The sequence below is a fragment of the Tachyglossus aculeatus genome, chromosome Y4 (genome assembly GCF_015852505.1).
Source record: "Tachyglossus aculeatus isolate mTacAcu1 chromosome Y4, mTacAcu1.pri, whole genome shotgun sequence".
In the NCBI taxonomy this organism is placed as follows: domain Eukaryota; kingdom Metazoa; phylum Chordata; class Mammalia; order Monotremata; family Tachyglossidae; genus Tachyglossus; species Tachyglossus aculeatus.
In genome coordinates this window covers 4,462,501-4,484,786 of record NC_052096.1, presented here as the reverse complement: position 1 = coordinate 4,484,786, position 22,286 = coordinate 4,462,501, and the positions used below count along the sequence as shown (strand labels likewise).

The following is a 22,286-nucleotide window of genomic DNA, read 5'->3' as shown; positions in this document are numbered from 1 at the left end:
CCTTGGGCAAGTCTAGATTGTGAGCCCACTGTGGGCAGGAACTGTCTCTGTTGCTGAATTATATGTATATATGTTTGTACGTATTTAGTACTCTATTTTACTTGTACATATTTATTCTATTTACTTTATTCTGTTAATATGTTTTGTTTTGTTCTCTGTCTCCCCCTTCTAGACTGTAAGCCCGCTGTTGGGTAGGGACCGTCTCTATGTGTTGCCAACTTGTACATCCCAAGCGCTTAGTACAGTGCTCTGCACACAGTAAGCGCTCAATAAATACGATTGAATGAATGACTTGTACTTCCCAAGTGCTTAGTACAGTGCTCTGCACACAGTAAGCGCTCAATAAATACGATTGAATGAATGACTTGTACTTCCCAAGTGCTTAGTACAGTGCTCTGCACACAGTAAGCTCTCGATAAATTCGATTGAATGAATGATAGAAGTCACTTCACTTCTCTTTGCCTCAGTTCCCTCATCTGTTAAATGGGGATTGAGACTTTGAGCCACACAAGGAACAGGGACTGTGTCCAACCCGATAAACTTGTATCCACCCCAGCGCTTAGTACAGTGCTGGTACACAGTTAAGTGCGTAACAAATATTATGATGATGATGATGATGATTTAACTCCATCCTCTATGTTTCCCCTTCAATAATAATAATAATAATAATGGCATTTACTAAGCGCTTCCTATGTGCAAAGCACTGTTCTAAGCACTGGGAAGGTTACAAGGTGAACCTCATTCCTCAGTCTTCCCCTTTTTCCTCCTGCAGAAGCAGTGTGGCTTAGTGGCAAGATCCCGGGCTTGGGAGTCAAAGATCGTGGATTCTAATCCCGCCTCCTCCACTTGTCTGCTGTGTGACTTAGGGCAAGTCATTTCACTTCTCTGTGCCTCAGTTCCCTCATCTGTAAAATGGGTATTAAGACTGTGAAGCCCACGTGGGACAACCTGATGACCTTGTATCTACCCTGGCACTTAGAACAGTGCTTGGCGCATAGTAATCGCTTAACAAATGTCATCATCATCATCCTCTGTGCCTCAGTTCCCTCGTCTGTAAAATGGGGATGAAGACTGTGAAGACCACGTGGGACAACCTGATCACTTTGTATCTACCCCAGCGATTAGAACAGTGCTTGGCACATAGTAAGCACTTAACAAATACCATCATTATGATGATGATGATGATGATGATGATGATGATTTAACTCCATCCCTTGTTTCCCCTTTCCTCATTCCCATTTCTCCCCCTTTTCCTCACATTTTCCCCACAGTGCTTGGCACAGAATAAGCGCTTAACAAATAGCATGATGATGATGATGATGATTTAACTCCATCCCCTATATCTACCCTTTCCTCGTTCCCATTTCTCCCCTTTTCCTCACATTTTAATAATAATAATGTTGGTATTTGTTAAGCGCTTACTATGTGCCAAGCACTGTTCTAAGCGCTGGAGTAGATACAGGTTGTCCCACGTGGGGCTCACGGTCTCAATCCCCACTTTACAGATGAGGGAACTGAGGCACAGAGAAGTGAAGTGGCTTGCCCAAGTTCACACAGCTGAACAGTGGCAGAGCCGGGATTTTCTCCACAGTGCTTGGCACAGAGTAAGCGCTTAACAAATACAATTTCTATTTTATTATGATTATTATTATAATGAGAAGCAGCGTGGCTCAGTGGAAAGAGCCCGGGCTTGGGAGTCAGAGGTCATGGGTTCTAATCCCGGCTTCGCCGCTGGTCAGCTGTGTGAACTTGGACAAGTCACTTGACTTCTCTGGGCCTCAGTTCCCTCATCTGGAAAATGGAGAAGCAGCGTAGCTCAGTGGAAAGAGCCCGGGTTTTGGAGTCAGAGGTCAGGGGTTCAAATTCCGGCTCCACCAATGTGATCTTGGACAAGTCACTTAACATCTCTGTGCCTCAGTTACCTCAGCTGTAAAATGGGGGTGAAGACTGTGAGCCCCCGGTGGGACAACCTGTTCACCTTGTAACCTCCCCAGCGCTTAGAACAGTGCTTTGCACATAGTAAGTGCTTAATAAATGCCATTATTATTATTATCATTATCATTATTATTCCTCCCACCACAACCCCGGGACCCGGGCTTGAGAGTCCAGAGGTCATAGGTTCTAATCCCGGCTCCACCGATTGTCAGCTGTGTGATCTTGGGCAAGTCCTTGACTTCTCTGTACCTCAGTTACCTCATCTGTAAAATGGGGATTAAAGACTGTGAGCCCCCCGAGGGACAACTTGATCACCGTGTAACCTCCCCAGCACTTAGAACAGTGCTTTGCACATAGTAAGCACCTAATAAATGCCATCTTTATTATTATTATCATTATTATTCCTCCCACCCCCACCTCAGGGACCCGGGCTTGAGAGTCCAGAGGTCACAGGTTCTAATCCTGGCTCCACCAATTGTCAGCTGTGACCTTGGGCATGTCACTTGACTTCTCTGTACCTCAGTTACCTCATCTGTAAAATGGGGATTAAAGACTGTGAGCCCCCCGAGGAACAACCTGATCACCTTGTAACCTCCCCCAGCGCTTAGAATAGTGCTTTGCACATAGTAAACGCTTAATAAATGCCATCATTATTATTGTTATTATCATTATTATTCCTCCCACCCCCGGGGCCCGGGCTTGGGAGTCCAGAGGTCATGGGTTCTAATCCCGGCTCCACCAACTGTCAGATGTGTGACTTTGGGCAAGCCACTTGACTTCTCTGGGCCTCAGTCCCCTCATCTGGAGAATGAGGATGAAGACTGGGAGCCCCCGGATGGGACAACCTGATCACCTTGTATCCCCCCACCCAGCGCTTAGAACAGTGCTTTGCACACAGTAAGCGCTTAATAAATGCCATCATTATTATTATTATTATCATTATTATTCCTCCCACCCCCGGGGCCCGGGCTTGGGAGTCCAGAGGTCATGGGTTCTAATCCCGGCTCCACCAACTGTCAGATGTGTGACTTTGGGCAAGCCACTTGACTTCTCTGGGCCTCAGTCCCCTCATCTGGAGAATGGGGATGAAGACTGGGAGCCCCCCATGGGACAACCTGATCACCTTGTATCCCCCCCAGCGCTTAGAACAGCGCTTTGCACATAGTAAGCGCTTAATAAATGCCATCATTATTATTGTTATTATCATTATTATTCCTCCCACCCCCAACCCCTTACTGTCTCTATGTGATGCCAATTTGTACTTCCCAAGCGCTTAGTACAGTGCTCTGCACATGGTAAGCGCTCAATAAATACGATTGATTGATTGATTGATTGATTGATTGACCCGCCTCAGCCCTTTCCCGCCATTTTCCCCCCGCCCCCCTCAGCGCTGGGAGGCGCGAGGCCGCCGGTCCCGCCGTTGCCCGGGGCGACGGCGCGCGAGCGGGGCCTCGTTGCCATGGTTTCCGCCCCGGCCCCGCCCCTTTTTGTCCTCCCGCCCATCCCCTCCCTCTCCATCCGCGGCCCCGCGCCTGCGCAGTTCGTTCTCCCTCCCTCTTGTGGGGGGGGGGAGGAAGCGGGCGGGGGACGGTGGCCGAAGAGGGACGCGACAAGCCGGGGGCTGCACCATGGTGAGGAGCGCGAAGGGGGTGGCATATAAGGGACGCCGCCTATAGGGGCCCGCCAGCGTCGCCCTCCCGCCTATAGAAGCCCCTCTCCATGGCCACCAGGAAGCCCAGCCGAGGGAGGAAGGGGAAAGGGGGTTGGGCCCTCCCCTATAGGCGAATCTATAGGGTCCTCCCTTCCTATAGGGGAAGAGGGGACCCCCCCACCCATCTCCTTCTTCGCAGGGGGTTTAGGGGACCCCCTCGGGGGAAGAGGGGACCCCCCCCCACCCACCCATCTCCTTTTTCGCAGGGGGTTTAGGGGACCCCCTCGGGCTCTACGTTGGGGAGGGCTATAGGGCTCCTATACCATCATCATCAATCGTATTTATTGAGCGCTTACTATGTGCAGAGCACTGTACTAAGCGCTTGGGCGCCTACTATGTGCAGAGCACTGTACTAAGCGCTTGGGAAGTACAAATTGGCAACATATAGAGACAGTCCCTACCCAACAGTGGGCTCACAGTCTACACCTAACCGGTCCTTCTATAGGGGCCCGGGAAGCAGGGCTAAGGGGAATGGTGATAGGAAGGGTGTTTATTGAGCGCTTACTGAGTGCAGAGCACTGGACTAAGCGCTTGGGAAGCCCAAGTTGGAGACCTATAGAGGGGGCCCCTGTCCAACAGCAGGCCCACCGTCTGGAAGGGGGAGACGGACGGCAAAACATTAACAAAATAGAATAAATCTGTACAAGTCAAATAAATAAATAAGGCGCTTACGATGTGCCCAGCACTGTTCTAAGCGCCGGGATGGGGGAGCGATTTGCAAACTGGCCCCTTCCGGGGCCCGCTCCCCGCCCTGCGAGGCCTACACTGCCTCCCTCCATCGTAGCCCCAATTTAGGGAAGCAAGAGCCGGCCTTGGGAGTCAGAGGACGTGGGTTCTAATCCTGCCCCTTCCACCTGTCTGCTGTGTGATCTTGGACAGGGCACTTCACTTCTCTGGGCCTCCGTCCCCTCGTCTGGAAAATGGGGGTGAAGGCCGTGAGCCCCACGTGGGACAACCTGATTACCTTGTATCCACCCCAGCGCTTAGAGCAGTGCTTGGGCACATAGTAAGCGCTTAACTAATACCATCATTACGGTTATTCTCCACCCTGGCCAGGAGTCCTGTCCGTCACCGTGCCTGCACCCATCAGGGGCAACGTTTGGAAGGTGGGGGGAGGTGTGGGGAGCAGAGGAGCCTATAGGGCTCCTGTACCAAACAGGTCCTTCCATAGGGGCCTGGGAAGCAGGGCTAAGGGGAATGGTGATAGGAAGCATAGTTGTTCATTCATTCATTCAATCGTATTTATTGAGCGCTTACTGTGTGCAGAGCACTGGACTAAGCGCTTGGGAAGTACAAGTTGGAAACCTATAGAGACGGCCCCTACCCAACAGCGGGCTCACGGTCTAGAAGGGGGAGACGGATGACAAAACATTAACAAAATAAAATAAATAGAATAAATATGTGCAAGTAAAATAAATCAAGCACTTTCTGTGTGCCGAGCACTGTTTGAGACAGTCCACTTCTCTGGGCCTCAGTTTCCTCATCTGGAAAATGGGGATGAAGGCCGTGAGCCCCACGTGGGACAACCTGATTACCTTGTATCTACCCCAGCGCTTAGAGCAGTGCTTGGGCACATAGTAAGCGCTTAACTAATACTATCGTTATGGTTATTCTCCACCCCAGACCCAGGAGTCCTGTCCACCACCGTGCCCGCGCCCATCAGGGGCAACGTTTGGAAGGCCGGGGAAGGTGTGGGGGAGCGGAGGAGCCTATAGGGCTCCTATACCAAACAGGTCCTTCCATAGGGGCCCGGGAAGCAGGGCTAAGGGGAAAGGTGATAGGAAGCGTAGTTGTTCATTCATTCATTCAATCGTATTTATTGAGCGCTTACTGTGTGCAGAGCACTGGACTAAGCGCTTGGGAAGTACAAGTTGGAAACCTATAGAGGCGGCCCCTACCCAACAGCGGGCTCATGGTCTAGAAGGGGGAGACGGATGACAAAACATTAACAAAATAAAATAACTAGAATAAATATGTACAAGTAAAATAAATAAATCAAGCGCTTTCTGTATGCCGAGCACTGTTCGAGACAGTCCACTTCTCTGGGCCTCAGTTTCCTCATCTGGAAAATGGGGATGAAGGCCGTGAGCCCCACATGGGGCAATCTGATTACCTTGTTTCCACCCCAGCGCTTAGAGCAGTGCTTGGGCACGTAGTAAGCGTTTAACAAATACCTTCATTATGGTTATTCTCCACCCCAGACCCAGGAGTCCTGTCCACCACCGTGCCCGCGCCCATCAGGGGCAACGTTTGGAAGGCCGGGGAAGGTGTGGGGAGCGGAGGATTGCTTTGGTGAGGGGGGGGCTTCCCTCTCTGTATGCCTGCAACCTTAACCTCCTCCTCAAGCCCCCCAAGACTGTCAGTACACCCCCTCCCATCCTCACTCAGAAAGGGGCCTTGTCTGTGCTCCGTGATGCTTGGGTCTGATCCGTGATATTTACTGAGCGCTTACCGCGTGCAGAGGAGTGGACCAAATGCTCGGCAGAGTACAGTGGAGTTAATCAATAGTATTTATTGAACACTACAGAGCGCTGTAGTGAATCTTTGAGGGAGTACAATTCAACAGATTTGGTAGGCAAGATCCCTGCCCGCAATCAATCGGTAGTATTTATTGAGCACTGTGTGCGGAGCATTGTGCTATGTGCTTGGGAAAGTCCAGTACAACGGTTGGTAGACACGGTCCCTGCCCACAATCAGTCGGTGGTATTTATTGAACGCTCACCGTGTGCCGAGCCCTGTGCTGCGTGCTTGGGAAAGTTGGTAGACACGATCCCTGCCCACAACCAGTCGATGCATTTTATTGAATGCTTACCATGTGCAGAGCACTGTGCTAAGTGCTTGGGACAGTCCAGTATAAGAGTTGGTAGACATGATCCCCGCCAATCAATGGTACCCTCTCTGAGCCGCCATGACCGTGACACAGTAAGCGCTCAATAAATACGATTGATTGATAGATTGAGTTGTTTGCATAAGGTCGTTGTGGGCAGGAAATGTGTCTGTTTATTGTGGCGCTGTACTCTCCCAAGCGCTTAGTAATAATAATAATAATAATGATGGCATTTGTTAAGCGCTTACTATGTGCAAAGCACTGTTCTAAGCGCTGGGGGGGATACAAGGTGATCAGGTTGTCCCACATGGGGCTCACAGTCTTCATCCCCATTTTACAGATGTGGTAACTGAGGCTCCGAGAAGTTAAGTGACTTGCCCAAGGTCACACCGCAGACATGTGGTGGAGCCAGGATTCGAACCCGTGACCTCTGACTCCAAAGCCCGGGCTCTTTCCACTGAGCCACGCTGCTTCCCTGTACAGTGCTCTGGCGTGCAGTAAGCGCTCAATAAATACCATTGAATGAACGATGACCAAATGAACGACTTCAGTGAACGCTCACTGTGTGCAGAGCACCGGACTAATTCTTGGGAAAGGGCTATACAACACAATTGCTAGACATAGTCCCGCAAGAAGCTTCTATCTAGTGCAGGGAGACAGTATTAATATTAATTAATACAAAAAAGTTATGGCTGCGTAATTTTCATTCATTCAGTCGTATTTATTGAGCGCTTACTGTGCTAAGTGCTTGGGAAGTACAAGTTGGCAACATATAGAGACGGCCTCTGTGGGGTTGAAGGGTGGGGTGAGTTGCTTGGGTTCCCTTCGGAAATGGTGACCACCGGACTCCCCTTCATTCATTCATTCATTGTCGTATTTATTGAGCGCTTACTGTGTGCAGAGCACTGTACTAAGCGCTTGGGAAGTACAAGTTGGCAACGTATAGAGACGGGCCCTACCCAACAGCGGGCTCACAGGCTAGAAGGGGGCGACAGACAACAAAGCGAAACATATTAACAAAATGAAATAAATAGATTAGTTAAATATGTACAAGTAAAATAAATAGAGTAATAAATACGTACGAACATATATGCAGGTGCTGTGGGGAGGGGAAGGAGGAGGGGGAGAGGAAGGAGGGGGGCTCAGTTTGGGAAGGCCTCCTAGGTATCAATCTCATTTTTGTTGACCAAAAACTTAGGGCTTTGCCCCGCCGTCATTCCCCGCTGACTCTGCTTTATGTTTCTCTATATGTTGCCAATTTGTACTTCCCAAGCGCTTAGTACAGTGCTCTGCACATAGTAAGCGCTCAATAAATACGATTGATGATGATGATGACGTTGTGTGTGTGTGTCCGTCTTTCCCGACCCCCCACCTCCCCCCCCAGATGCGGTTTATGCTGCTGTTCAGCCGGCAGGGAAAGCTGCGGCTGCAGAAGTGGTACCTGGCCACGTCCGACAGGGAACGCAAGAAGATGGTCCGGGAGCTGATGCAGGTGGTTCTGGCCCGCAAGCCCAAGATGTGCAGCTTCCTGGAGTGGAGGGACCTCAAGGTTGTCTACAAGAGGTGACTGCCCGTCCCTCCCCTCCCCGAATGGCCACCCCGAGGGCTGGTGAAGGGGGGGGGGTGTCCCCCAGATGGGGAGAACCGCAGGAGCCTGGGCGAGGTGAAAGGGGATGGGCCGGAGGGCAAGATGCCCGAGTCCCGGGATGGGAGTTGGGCCCCTCACCCAACTTGGCCTCCTCCCGGGCCTTTCCTTCTTCACGTCTGCTCCCTGAGGCCATATTCCCAGACTGAGCCCCTTCCCTCATCCCCCTCTCCATCCCCCATCTTACCTCCTTCCCTTCCCCACAGCACCTGTATATATGCATATATGTTTGTACAGATTTGTTACTCTTGTACAAATCTATTCTATTTATTTTATTTTGTTAGTATGTTTGGTTTTGTTCTCTGTCTCCCCCTTTTAGACTGTGAACCCACTGTTGGGTAGGGACTGTTTCTGTATGTTGCCAACTTGGACTTCCCAAGCGCTTAGTACAGTGCTCTGCACACAATAAGCGCTCAATAAATACAATTGATGATGGTTGATGATGATAGTCACGCTCCCCTTACTTCTGAAACACCCCCACACTCCCCCCCCTTCCAAAAAAATGTGTCACCTAATTCCTCCCCTGCCCTTCTGCATCATCTCTGTCCACCCACCTCTTCCTGGGCCCTCCGCCCCCTTTCCTCGGGCACCCTAAGCCCGTCCCTCCTCGGCCCGCGTGTACCAATGAGCGGGCCGGGACAGTCCCACCCCCGGCCGCTCCTGCCAACGGGTGGACCGATCGGGCGCCGATTCCCGCTGACTCAGGCGGCGTGTGGGAAGGTTGGGTCAAAGGGCAGGAGGAGGGAAAAGCCCTGGGCGTCTTCCCCTCCACCCAGTCCCGGAGTGTCTCTGGGCAGGGTTCAATGGCTGGCTCTGAGGGGATCACTGGGTCTGGCTCAGGCGGGTGGGAAAAGTCCCCCTTATCTCTGATAAACTTCCCCTTCCTACCGATGTCGTCCTCCTCCGAGACAGAACTCTTAAGAAAAGCAGCGTGGCGCAGTGGAAAGAGCTGGGGCTTTGGAGGCGGAGGTCATGGGTTCAAATGCCGGCTCCACCAATTGTCAGCTGTGTGACTTTGGGCAAGTCACCTCAGTTACCGCGTAAAATGGGGATTAAGATTGTGAGCCCCCCCCCCGTGGGACAACCTGATCACCTTGTAACCTCCCCAGTGCTTAGTACAGTGCTTTGCACATAGTAAGCGCTTATTAAATGCCATGATTATTATTATTAAACCAGGGGGGCTGAGAGGGGAGAGACCCAGGGCCCGAGTGATGGAGCTCCTGGTATCTGGGGGGACGGACGGGGAGGAGAGACGGGAGGCAGGGGTCTAGAGGAGAGTGGACGCTGGGCCGGGGGAGATGAGCTGAGAAGCAGGTCGTCTGAACCCATCGATCAATCAGTGGTATTTACCAGTCAATCAATCAGTCATAGTTATTGAGCGCTTACCTTGTGCAGGGCACTTGGGAGAGTACAGCGCAACAACACAACAGATACGTTCCCTGCCCACAACTGGCTTGCAGTCTAGAGGGGGAGGCATTAATAGAAATAAATAAATTACGGATATGGACGCAAGTGCTGTGGGGCTGGGCGACGCAGAGGGAGTGGAAGAAGAGGAAAGGCCTCCTGGAGGAGACGTTCATTCGATAAGGTTTTAAAGCTGGGGAGAGTCATTGTCTGTGGGATATGAGGGAGGGCGATCCGGGCCAGAGGCGGGATGTGAGAGAGAGGTCGGCGACGAGATAGATGAGGTGGAGGGGCAAGGAGGTGAGGGGGCGAGGGGATTGAGGGCTTTAAGGCAAGATGGTGAGGAATTTCTGTCTGATATGGAGGTGGACGGGCAGCCACTGGAGGTTCTTGAGGAGCGGGGAAACGTGGCCTGAGCATTTTTTTGTAGAAAAATGATCCGGGCCGCAGAGTGAAGTACGGACTGGGGTGGGGAGAGACAAGAAGCAGGGAGGTCAGCAAAGGAGGCTGAGACAGTAATCAGGGCGGGGAAGGAGAAGTGCTTCCATTAACTTGGTAGCAGTTTGGATGGAGAGGAAAGGACAGGTGTTAGCGATGCCGTGAAAGTCGAACCGGCAGGGTTTAGCGATAGATTGAATATGTGGGTTGAACCTTTAGCCCCGTCTAAACCGTAAGCTCATTGTGGACAGCGCTCGATAAATACGATTGAATGAATGATAGGGAACGTGTCTAGCAACTCTGTTATTTTGTACTCTCCCAAGTACTTAGTATCAACCCCGCCTCCGCCAATTGTCGGCTGTGTGACTTTGGGCAAGTCACTTCACTTCTCTGTGCCTCAGTTACCTCATCTGTAAAATGGGGATTAAGACTGGGAGCCCCCAGTGGGACAACCTGATCACCTTGTAACCTCCCCAGCGCTTAGAACAGTGCTTTGCACATAGTAAGCGCTTAATAAACACCATCATTATTATCATTATCAATCGATCAGTCGTATTTATTGAGTGCCTATTGTGCGCAGGGCACTGTACTAAGCACCTGGGAGAGTACAACACAACAGTGTAACAGACACATTCCCTGCCCACAACAAGCTTACACTCCAGAGGAGTTTACAGTCTAGAGGAACAACCTACTGATTGATGGGTTGAGCGCTTACTGGGTGTAGAGCACAGTTCTAAACAAAGTTCAGTATAATAGGAGATGCGATCCCTGCCGACACGGAGCTTACCGTCAAAGCTCATTGTGGCCGGGAAATGTATCAGTTTATTGTTCATTCAATCATTTGTTCACTCATTAAAACGTATTTATTGAGCGTTTACTGTTCAGAGCACTGTACAAAGCGCTTGGGAAGTACAAATCGGCAACATATAGAGACGGTCCCTACCCAACAACGGGCTCACCCCTTAGCCTCTTGGCATGTGCTTACAACCTTACACTTAAACCGATAGCTCACTCGCTTACTGTGTGCGAAGCACTGTAGGCTGCGCTTGATCTGATGTACTCTCCCAAGCGCTTAGTACGGTGCTTTTCGTACAGTAGGCGCTCAATAAATACGATCGGACAAATGACTGAATACGACGGACGTTAGCAGCGAAAACCACAAGGAGAGCTGGGGGGATGGGGTGGGGCGGCTCAGAGGACGGGATTCCGGGGTCCCGCCCTCCCCCTTCCTCCCCTCCATCTGAGGGTCCCCCTCCTTCCACGCCGCCCCCAGGTATGCCAGCCTCTACTTCTGCTGCGCCATCGAGGGCCAAGACAATGAGCTCATCACCCTGGAGCTGATCCACCGATACGTCGAACTGCTGGACAAGTATTTTGGCAGCGTGAGTCCCGTTTCCCCCCCTCCCGCCCCCCTGCCACCCCTCCACCGTACAGACCCGGCTTCCCCAAGGGACGGGAAAAGAAAGGAAGTTAAGCCAGGCAAGTAGTATTAATCCTCCCCGTTCGTTAAGCCTATTAGCCGTGCCCCTTAATTAGCCTTTTCAGGGGACTTGCCTAATTCCCACACGGCAGCCTTGCCAAAGCCTGGCAGGGGGTGGAGAGGGGAGGGGACGGGGGCGGAGGAGCAGGAGGGCCGAGGGGAAGGGAGGAGGGTGCCCAAGGGGAGAAGGGGGAGGGTGAAGCCTGGCAGAGGGTGGCAGGCAGAAGAGAGCAACGCAGCCTAATGGATAGAGCCCGGGCTTGGGTAATGATGATAATATAATAATATGGCATTGACTAAGCGCTTACTATGTGCAAAGCACTGTTCTAAGCCCTGGGTGGGTTACAAGGTGATCAGCTTGTCCCACGAGGGGCTCACAGTCTTAATCCCCATCTTACAGATGAGGTAACTGAGGCACAGAGAAGTGAAGCATTGATTAAGCCCTTCCTGTGTGCAAAGCACTGTTCTGAGTGCTGGAGAGGTTACAAGGTGATCAGGTTGTCCCACATTCTTAATTCCCATTTTACAGATGAGGGAACTGAGGCCCAGAGAAGTGAAGTGACTTGCCCAGAATCACACAGCTGACAAGCGGCGGAGCCGGGATTTGAACCCATGACCTCCGACTCCAAAGCCCGGGCTCTTCCCACTGAGCCACGCTGCTTCTCTCTAATAATGGTATTTGTTAAGCGCTCACTATGTGCAAAGCACTGTTCTAAGCGCTGGGGGGATACAAAGTGATCAAGTTGTCCGACGTGGGGTTCGCCGTCTTATTCCCCGTTTTACAGATGAGGTTACTGAGGCCCAGAGAAGTGAAGTGACTTGCCCACAGTCACACAGCTGACAATTGGCAGGGCTGGGATTTGAACCCATGACCTCTGACTCCCAAGCCCGGGCTCTTTCCACTGAGCCACGCTGCTTCTCTGCTGCTGCTGGGTGTCGGAAGGACCTGAGTTCTAATTCCGACTCCGCCACTTGTCTGCCGTGGGACCTTGGACCAGTCACTTCACTTCTCTGTGCCTCAGTTCCCTCATCTGTAAAAAGGGGATTAAGGGTGTTAGCCCCACGTGGGACGAGGACTCTGTCCAACCCGATTAGCTTACATCTACCCAGCACTTTGTACAGTTCCTGGCCCATAGTAAGCGCTTAACTAATACCTAAAAAGAGAGAAAGAGAGAGAGAGAGAAATCACAGGGATGGAAACAAATGTGGAGAGAATGATGAGAGCAGAGAGGGGGAAGGAAGTGGAGAAAGGACTCGGCTGCTGGGTGACCTTGGGGAAGTCATTTCACTTTCTGGGCCTGTCACTTCATTTGTAAAATGGGGATTGAGCCTGGGAGCCCCAAGTGGGACAGGGACTGTGTCCGACCCAATTTGCTTGTATCCACCCCAGCGCTTAGTACAGTGCCTGGCACACAGTAACCACTCAACAGATGCCACGCTAATAGTAAGAATTATTATTATTATCACTAGGAGGGGTGGGGGACAGGAGGTTGGGGAGAGACAAGGCGGCATCTCTCCCCTGACCCCCATCGGCTCCCGTCCTTCCCGCCCTCCCCGCCGCCCTTCCGCAGGTGTGCGAGCTGGACATCATCTTCAACTTCGAGAAGGCGTACTTCATCCTGGACGAGTTCCTCATGGGCGGGGACGTGCAGGACACGTCCAAGAAGAGCGTCCTGAAGGCCATCGAGCAGGCCGACCTGCTGCAGGAGGTACGGGCCGGCGGCCCCCAGGAGGAGGAGGAGGAGGAGGAAGAGTGCCGGGGCGGGGCGGGGGGCCCCCTCCCCCCACGGCACCCTGCCCGCTTCCGCCAACCCCGCCGCCCGCCCCCTTTCCGCCGTCGGGGGGGGCCCCCCGCCCTGTGGCGCCCAGCCCCCGGGCCGCCCCGCCGCCCGGCTCTCCCTGTGACGCCCTCCCCATCAACGCTCAATGTTGCGGGGGGGACACCCAGGCGTCCTGCCGCCGGCTCTTCCCAACCCATGGCTAGTCCTCCCCATCCCCGCCCGCTGAGCTCTTCACTTGGCCCTCCGTTGTCCCGCCTTCTCCCAACTGGAATGGTGGGAGACCGGGCGACGGGACCAACCCGTCTCCCCGCCGCCACACCCCATTCTCCCGCGCCCTCCCTCCACCCGTTTAGACGTGGGGAAGGGTGACCGGCTGGTGGGCTGGAGGGCTACCTGGTCCCCGTGTGCCCCTTCTGTCCTCGGCGTCGTGTCCCATCTTCGCCCCCTCCCATTCCATACCCGCCCCCTCTGCGTTGGCTGCATCCAAGCGCCTGGTGCAGGGGATGAGTCACCAAAATCCGCAGTGACGGGAGCCAAGCCGTGGTGTGGCTGGGCCTGGAGGGGTGGGGGGCTTGGGCTGCAGAGGAAGGGGGCCGGACTGCCTCGTCCCTCCCCACCCCCGCTTCTCTCAGACGCCCCCAGGGACCCAGGCCCCCGGGCCCTCCCCGCTCCCGGCTTTGGTGTCCTGCCGTCGGTGATGGGCTGACCCCCGCCCCACCCCACCCCCAGACCCGACCCTGTGCCGCAGAAGGCTGGGGAGGGTCTCCGGAGGCTGGTGAGCTTCCATGGGAGGCTCCCAGCTACCCAACTTTTTGTCTCACTGGGTTCCTCTGTCTCTCCCATCTTTGGTCCCTCTCTCGATCGCTTCTGCCTAACTTTCACGCCCTTTGGTTCTTTGTATGTCTCCCCTTCTCTCCCTCTGTGTCCGTGTGTGTGTGTATGTGTCTCTCTCTCTGCTTTAGGAGGACGAATCACCACGGAGCGTTCTGGAGGAGATGGGACTGGCCTAATCCTCTCCCCCCACCCCCCATCCCCACCCCCCGCAGTGCCTTGGTTGCGGAGCCAGGGAAGGGGCTGCTGGGACTGCTCCACTTCCCCCGGACCCTCTGTGGGACAGGCTGCCCCCTCCCCACTCTCCCTGCCTCTCGGCTTCCTCTTGGGATGAGCTGTGCTCTGGAGCCCCGCTCTCCCTTCCCCGTCCCCCACCCCTCCTCTCCCTCCCCCCCCATCCCTTTCCCTCCACCCGCACCGTCCGACTCATTCCAAGGAGCTCCCCTCCTTTCCTCTTTTTTTTGGAGAGGGGGCGGGGGCCGACGGGGTCCAACTCTGACCTCCCCCACTCCAAATCTCTTCCCCTTTCTCCGGTGGCGTTGGAAGAGCCCCCCCATCCCCCAGGCCTGCCCTCCTGTTCCCCATCTCCACCTCCCCCAAACGGTGTAAATATATAAATAGGATGCGAGATTAAGGGGAAGGGGTCCTCCCTCTCCCCGGCTAGGTGGGCCGGGCCCCTGCCCCCTCTCCCCTGCTTCCTGCTCCCCGGAGGGGAAGTTTGCTCCACACAGCGGGGCACGGGAAGCGAGGGGACCCCCTTCCTCATTCCCACTCCTCTTCCCCGACGGCAGCATCCGAAATCGAAGCGTGAACGATCCAGTTCCCTGGGGAAGGTAGCAGGCCCAACCTCGCAGAGGTTCCCCTCCTCTATCTCCCCTCAAGACGGCTGATTTTTCTAATCTTGTAATTTTGTGAGGGGTGAGGGTGGGGGTCCAATGGTCCCCCCACCTGCCCTCCCCGCCCCTTCCCTCGGCGCCTTGACCCCCCACCCCTCCCCAGATGCCCGGGAGGGCGCAGGGGGGTTGCTGAGGACAGGAGCTGGCTGCAGGGCAGTTTCCTCAGAAATAAAAGGAAAATGGTTTCTGGATCTAGCGTTTCCTGAAGTAGAGTGCGGGAGGAGCGCTGAGGCCTGGAGTTTCTGCTTCCCTTGGGTCTGAATTGGGAAGGGCCTGGAGGATCCGGGTGACCGCCGGACTTCAAACCGGAGCCGCTTAAGACCCCCTACCCCGCTACCATCTTCCGCTAAAGACGGGGGAGCCCGGGTAGGTGGGTGGGGGGTCATCTCCCTGGCGGTCAATGGGGCTTCCTCCTCTTCCTCAGTGGATTTCCTCCCCATTACACAGCTGGGGGGTTATAGGATTTGGGAGCCGGGATGAGATGCCAGCCACTCTCACCCTCCAATTACACCCCTTTATTGCTGGAATGGGGGCTGTTTAGTTGCCCTTGGATGCCAATCCTTGGGCATCGAGTGGGTGAGGAATGAGAAAGTGGCAGAGTGGAAGGTTGGGGAGGCGGGTGGGAAGGCTCCTGGCCGTCATTTTTAATTGGATTTTAATTGGAGGGGGCGAAAGGTGTCCTAAGGCGGTAGAAAGTGGGGTACTGGGGCAGGGAGGAGGCGAGTGGAGTAGGCCCCACGTCCCTTTCTCCCCGAGGGTGGGGATCTACGGAGTGGGCCGGGGGCTGCTGAATAACAGAGAAGAAAGTCCTAATAAAATAGTCACTTTTATTTCTTAGCAAAACTAGTTCCTCAGTGAGGGGTATTTACAACAGGCACGGGGATAGGGGGGCTTAATTTGAAGACGCGGGTTTAGGGGGGCTGGAGGGGGAAGGGGGTGACGGACGACGAGGCTTCGACACAACTGCTTTTATTATTCAGGGCAGGGGCGGGGAGCGCGGTATGGAGGGGTGCTGGGGGGGGGGGTCTCCAACTCCCCTCCCGCCCCCTCTCCATTTTGGGGCGCTGGTGGGGACGGTCTGGGGTTGGAGGAGCGGGGAGTGTAGTGAACGCTCCTCGCCTCAGGACTGGGGGGGGGGGGGGGACGATCGCCTCAGGACTGGGGGGGGGGGGGCGATCGCCTCAGGACTGAGGGGGAGGAGGGGGCGGGGCTTCGGGTGCGAGAAGGGGGCGGGGCTTCCAGTAGGGGCGGGGCTTTACCGGGATTGGACGCTTGACCGGGAGGGGGCGTGGCCTCCCCGGGGAGTGGGCGTGGCTTGGCATGCACGTATATAAGCGAAGGCGCGGGGCGGGCGGGGCTTCAGGGGAAGGCGTTGGGGCTCCGCAGCAGCACGTGCTCGATGTAATTCTCCATCTCCTCCTCCTCCTCCTCCCGCTGCCGCTGCCGCCTCTCCTCCTCCTCCTCCTCCGCCCCGCCCCTCCCGTGGGGGCCGTGTCCCCGGTAATACCGCGCCGAGTTGGGGGCGGGCTCCGGGGCGCGGGGGCGGTAGTCGGGCGGCGGGGCCCGGCGGGGCGGCAGGAACGTCCGGGGGCGGATGGAGTTGGGGAAGGGGCGGTGCGGGGGAGCCTCCCGCTCCCGCTCCCGCTCCCGCTCCCAGGGCGGGAGCACCTCGTTCCAGTCGTCCGGTTGGTCCTCGACCGGGGGCGGGGGCGGGGCGGGCTCGGGGGGGGCGTTCTTCTTCCGCTTCCGCTTCTCCTCCACCTCCTCGATGATGCTGACCACGTCGTCGGCCGGCAGGTGCAGCTTGGTGGACAGCTCGATCAGGCTGTCGATGGTCTGGGGGTCCATCTCGTCGTCGCCGTCGTCGCCGTCGTCGCCGTCCCCTCCCGCCCCCGGCCCTCTCCCCTTCCTGCCCGGCGCTTCCTCCTGGGACCGCTTGTCCTCGACCCCGGCCTCCCCTCCCTCGTCGTCGTCGTCGAAGAGCAGCGCGCTCTGCCGGCCCCGCTCCGCCTCCTCCGCCTCCTCCTCAGCCTCCCGGCCCATCTCCCGCTCCCCTTCCTCCTCCTCCCGCTCCTCCCCCTCCCCCCTCGCCGTCCCCGCCCCCGCGGAGCAGGTACTGGAGCAGCAGGTCGGAGGCGAGGTCGGCCAGCCTCTCCTGCTGCGCGGCGGCCCTGCGGGTGGCCTCGGCCCGCCTCCTGCCCGCCTCCACCTGCGCCAGCCCCCGCTGCAGGAGCCTCTCCCCGGCGGGGCTCTTGCGCGCCTTGGGCGGGCCGGGCCGGGGGGCCTCGCTGGCGGGGAGCCGGGCCTCGAAGGCCCCCCAGGAGGCCCTCCAGGCGCGGCCGGGCGCGGGGCCCGAGCTCTCCAGGTCCACGCGGGTCAGCGCCTGGGTGCGAGCCCCTTCCCCACCCTCCTCCTCCTCCTCCTCCTCCACCGTGTCCGTCCCGTCCGGCCGCCGCCCCGTGGGCCCGGCGGGCAGGTCCCCGCGCAGCTCCCGCAGCAGGGCCTCCAGCGCCTCCACGTCCGGGCCGGGCTCCCCGGTGGCCGGGACCTCCAGCGCCTGCAGCAGCAGCGCGGCCAGCTCCTTCGGCTCCACGCCCCGGAACGGGGGCTCGGAGGCCGGGGTCCGGGACGCGGGGGGCGGGGGCTCGGGGCGCCCCGGGGCGGGGGCCGCCTGCAGCCCCCAGGCCTGCAGGAGGAGGCAGAAGGGAAGGGCGGCGGCGGCCGGGAGCCGGGGACACCTCATGGCCGGGGGACGACGACGACGACACCTGGGCGGGAGACACACAGGCGGCCGTCAAAGCCCCCCACCTCGTCCTGCCCCGGTTAGGCCGGGCTCGCAGCGCTCTGCACACAGTGAGCAGCCGGGAAAGGCGATTCAAAGAGGCGAACCCCGCCCACCTCTCCTAGGAGGGGGACCCCCCCAAAAATGCCACCTTGTCCGTCATCAGGACCAGAAGGGGGGTCCCCCGTTGGGCGGGGAAGGGGGAGAGGACCACCTCCCTCCCCACCGTCGCCCACCCGGCCGCATCCTCCCGGGGGGGGCAGAGGGGTTTTTTTACCAGGTAGGGGAGGGGGTCCGGGTGCCAGCCTCGGCTCCTGGGGTCCGGCTGTCGCTGTCGCTCGGCTCCCGGTCCTTTCTCCCCCCCCTCCCCCCCGGGTTCAGCACGCCGGACAGCGCCCGCCCGCCCGCTTTATATAGCCGAGCCGGGCGGGTCACGTGACGGGGCTCCTCCGCCCCGACTGACGTCATTGTCCATTCATGGGGAAGCGCGCGCGCGCGCGCGGGGCGCCCATTGGAGGGTTTCCCCCGCCTCCCGCGCCTGCGCGCTGGGGCTCCCGGGGCGGGCGGCCGCGGGGCGGCGCGCGCGAGCCGAGCGCCGGGGAGATGAATGAACGGGGCTGAGGGCGGGGATGAATGAAAGAGGGAGGGGGGGAGCGGATGAATGAGCGGAGGGATGAATGGAGGGAGGGGAAAAGGAAAAAAAAAAAAACCCGGGGGGATGAATGAAACCCGAGCGACTGGGAACGCGCAACGGGAGAACTTCGGGACGCCCTCCCCGCTCCTCGACAGCATCACACTGACGAGGCGGAGTCCCGGGCTGGGGGAGCGGGCGGGCGGGGGGGCCAACAAGGCTATTCATCATCATCATCATCCTCGATCGTATTTATTGAGCGCTTACTATGTGCAGAGCACTGTACTAAGCGCTTGGGAAGTACAAATTGGCAACATATAGAGACAGGCCCGACCCAACAGTGGGCTCACAGTCTAAAAGGCGATTGCGGGTGGGGAGGAGGGAGGCCACCCCCCCTCCCAGCCCCCTCCCCTCCAACCACCCCACGTTCGCTGGAACCGGGGCCAGAAGGCATGAGGGAGCAGTAGGGGGGGTGTCCGGGCGTTAGGGACGGGGACTGCGTCCGAAGGGGCGGCCCTGTGCCCATCCCCTGGACGGGACAGGCCGGCGTTGGTGTGTCCGAGCGGCTGCTTCACGGTATTCGGGGCTCAACGGTTGTGGGCGAGCTCGAAAGTGTGTGTGAGTGTGTTTCACCGAGCCCGTCTGCGGTGCGGGCGTGGCTACCCCCAAAAGGGTACGGATCTGTAGGGACGTGTCTACGGGGGTGTCGTCCTGACCTTTCACCCTTCCGTCCTCTGCTCCCTGTCCCCCCCGTGCGCCTCTCCCACGCGGGTCTCTCCAGCCCCTTATCCTCCATTGCTTTCCCCTCCCTCACCTCCACTCTCCATCCCGCCTCGCTCCTTCCCTCCCTCCCGCCCCCGCATTCCCATTCCCCGCTAGAAGGACGTTTGGAGGGCGAGTCCACTTGGGGAGGGGGCTGCTGGGGGGGGAGGGGGTGTAGCTCACACATGGCTCTCTCTCTCACTCACTCTCTTTCTCTCTCTCTCCTTCTTTCCTTCCCGGGGTCGTTTGCCTCCCAATCAAACGGTCCCGGGCGGAGAGCGGGTTGAGGGGAGGGGGCTGGGGGCCCGTGTCCGGAGGATCCGGTCGGGGGGGACCGGCGGGGGCGATGACGCACAGATTGCGCAGAGCGAATCCATCAGCGAGCCGGGGCCGGTGAAGGGGGACCGGCCGGGGGCGGGGGGCGGAAATGGGGGGGGGCGGGGGGCGAGCCTGCAGGAGGGAGAGGGAGGGGGGCGACGGACAGAGAGAGGCAGAGGACAGAAGAGGCACCGCCGCGCTGTCGGACACACAAAGGGACGGCCGAAGCCTCACACCATACGAGGCACACCGGGAGTGACACATGCACGCACGTTCACAGCCCGGCTCGGACCCAAACGGAGGCTCGGACTCTCCCAGAAACACCGGCACCTTCGCCCAACCTCACCGCTCCTTCCTTCCCCGTGGCTCGATTTCTCTCCAGTCTCAATCTCTCTCACACACCACACACTCATCCCCTTACCCATCCCCCTATCTCTCACGTGCTTTCCTCTCCTGAGCGGGCTGACTTCTCGGCTCCATCAGCTGGTGACTTTCCCAGAAGATCTGCCCATCAGCTCTGCGGGGAGGGTGAGAGAGAGAGAGATAGAAAGGGAGAGAGAGAGGGGAGAGGTTTATGAGTGGGAAGGGAGCCCCCTCCCCTCCAGCCCCCTCCCCATCAACCGCGGCCACCACCACTTTCATTGTAATCGAGAGAGAGAGAGAGAGAGGTTCATACAGATTGAAAAGGAGTCATACAGGTAGAGGGGGAAGGGGGAAGAAGAGCAGCAAAGATTGAAATTTTGCGGGGGGAAGGGTTAGAACCGGGGGGGAGGGGGGAGAGGACCCCTTCCCCCTTGTCCATTTTATTCCCCAGCTTCCCTATTCCCCTTCCCTCCCCTCCTCCCCGCTATCTCCCCGAGTCCTGTAGAGGGGAGGGGGAGTGTCACGTCACGTTCCCATCCCGAGGAGGATGAATCAGAGACATCCTGAGACATCTGGAAGGGGGAGGGGAGACCCACAGAGGCAGGTGGAGGCTGAGACCCAGAGATATGGTGGATTCAGTCCCAGAGTCGAAGGGAAGGGTGTAAAGGAGACAGACACGCCGGTGGAGAGATGATGAAGGCGGGGAAATAGAGCTAGAGGCAGAGGAGGGAGATGGAGGAGGAAGAGAAATAGAGCTGGAGACTGAAAAAGAGATGAAGGAAGAGAAATAGAGATGGAGACCGAAGGGAGAGAGGTGGGGACGGGGAAACAGGGAGAGAGGTGAAGGAAGAGAAATAGACATGGAGACAGGGGAGAGAGATGGAGGCAGAGAAATCGAGATGAAGACAGGAGCGAGATAGAGGCAGAGAAATAGAGATGAAGACAGGAGCGAGATGGAGGCAGAGAAATAGAGCTGGAGATAGGAAAGAGATGAAGGAAGAGAAATAGAGATGGAGACAGAAGGAGAGAGATGAAGGGAGAGAAATGGAGGTGAAGACAGGAGAGAGATGAAGGAAGAGAAATAGAGATGGAGACAGAAGGAGAGAGATGAAGGGAGAGAAATGGAGGTGAAGACAGGAGCGAGATGGAGGCAGAGAAATAGAGCTGGAGACAGAAGGAGAGAGATGAAGGAAGATAAATAGAGATGGAGACAGAAGGAGAGAAGTGAAGGAAGAGAAATAGAGATGGAGACAGAAGAGAGATGGAGATGGAGGAAATCGAGATGGAAACAGGAGAGATGGAGGCAGGGAAATAGAGATGGAGACGACAGAGATGAAGAAAGAGAAATAGAGATGGAGACATGGCGATGGAGGAAATCGAAATGGAAATAGGAGAGAGATGGAGGCAGGGAAATAGAGATGGGGACAGAAGGAGAGAGATGGAGGCCGAGAAATAGGGGAGACAAAAGAGATGAAGGCAGGGAAATAGAGATGGAGACCGAAGAAGGGAGATGGAGGCAGAGAAATAGAGACAGAAGAGATAGAGGCAGAAGAGAGAGAGATGGAGACAGAGAAATAGAGATGAAGGGAGAGCCTGGCAGGCTCACTGGGTGTAGGGGCGTGGCGGGAGTGTCCGTGGGGGTCTCTGGGCAGGGGGCTGCGTGATACACGGGTACGAATTTGAGCATATGTGCATGTGTGTTTGAGGGAGGGGCTGCCGGGGGAGCAGAGGGAGGGGGGAGGAGATGTTTGTGCGTCCCTGCCCCCCTGAGGCTTGAGAGCGCCCTTCCCGCTGCCCCCACCAAGTCCCCCTCCCCAGCTCTTCCTCTTTCCTCCCTCCTCCGTTTCTCTCCTTCCCGTTTCTTCTCCTCGTCCATTTCCCCGAGGCCCCCGCCGACCGGTCTGGAGCGGGGAGGGTCGGGGGGAGCCGCCAGGGGGTCCCTGAGGGGAGCGAGGGTTTCGGGGGGCTGGGGGGGGGGGAGACGGGAGGAGATGGATGAAGACTGTCTACTCTCTTGTTCATCTCTCTGTCCCTGTGTCTCCCCTTATCTCTCTCGAGACCCTGCCTATCTCTGTCTCTGTATCTCCCCTTATCACTGATCCCTGTCTCTCTCTTTCTCTGTCTCTGTGTCTCCCCTTATCTCCAGTCCCTGTCTCTCTCTTTCTCTATCTCTATGTCTCCCCTTTCCTCTAGTCCCTGTCTCTCTCTCTGCCGCTATCTCTGTGTCTCCCCTTAGTCTCTGCCCATCTCTGCCTGTGCTCTGTCTTCCCTTGTCTCTAGTCTCTGTCTATCTCTACCTCTCTTCTGTGTCTCCTCTTGTCTCTAATCTCTGCCCATCTCCACCTCTGTTTCTAGTTCTCCCCTTGCCTCTAATTTCTGTTTGCCCCGTCACCCCTCATCGCTTATAACTTCTGTCTCTAGCTCTGCCTCCATCTCTATGTCTCCCCTTTCCTCTTGCTGCCTCTGTCTCTTGTCTCTGTCC

The 22,286-nt window shown here is 56.9% G+C and overlaps 1 protein-coding gene across 1 annotated transcript; it reads left to right on the top strand.

Moving 5' to 3' along the window:
- Positions 1-3,507: 3,507 nt before the first annotated feature.
- On the top strand, positions 3,508-15,140 carry AP1S1 (adaptor related protein complex 1 subunit sigma 1). Its single transcript, XM_038768613.1, has 5 exons — positions 3,508-3,566; positions 7,858-8,036; positions 11,234-11,342; positions 13,012-13,149; positions 14,184-15,140. Exons 1-5 carry the CDS (start codon positions 3,564-3,566, stop codon positions 14,229-14,231), a joined length of 477 nt encoding a protein of 158 aa, XP_038624541.1. The 5' UTR covers positions 3,508-3,563; the 3' UTR covers positions 14,232-15,140.
- Positions 15,141-22,286: the final 7,146 nt, after the last annotated feature.

Coding starts and splice junctions, on each gene's coding strand:
- AP1S1 (XM_038768613.1), top strand. Junction 8,037..11,233: donor CTCAAGGTTGTCTACAAGAG/GTGACTGCCCGT, acceptor CGCCGCCCCCAG/GTATGCCAGCCTCTACTTCT. Junction 11,343..13,011: donor TGGACAAGTATTTTGGCAGC/GTGAGTCCCGTT, acceptor GCCCTTCCGCAG/GTGTGCGAGCTGGACATCAT.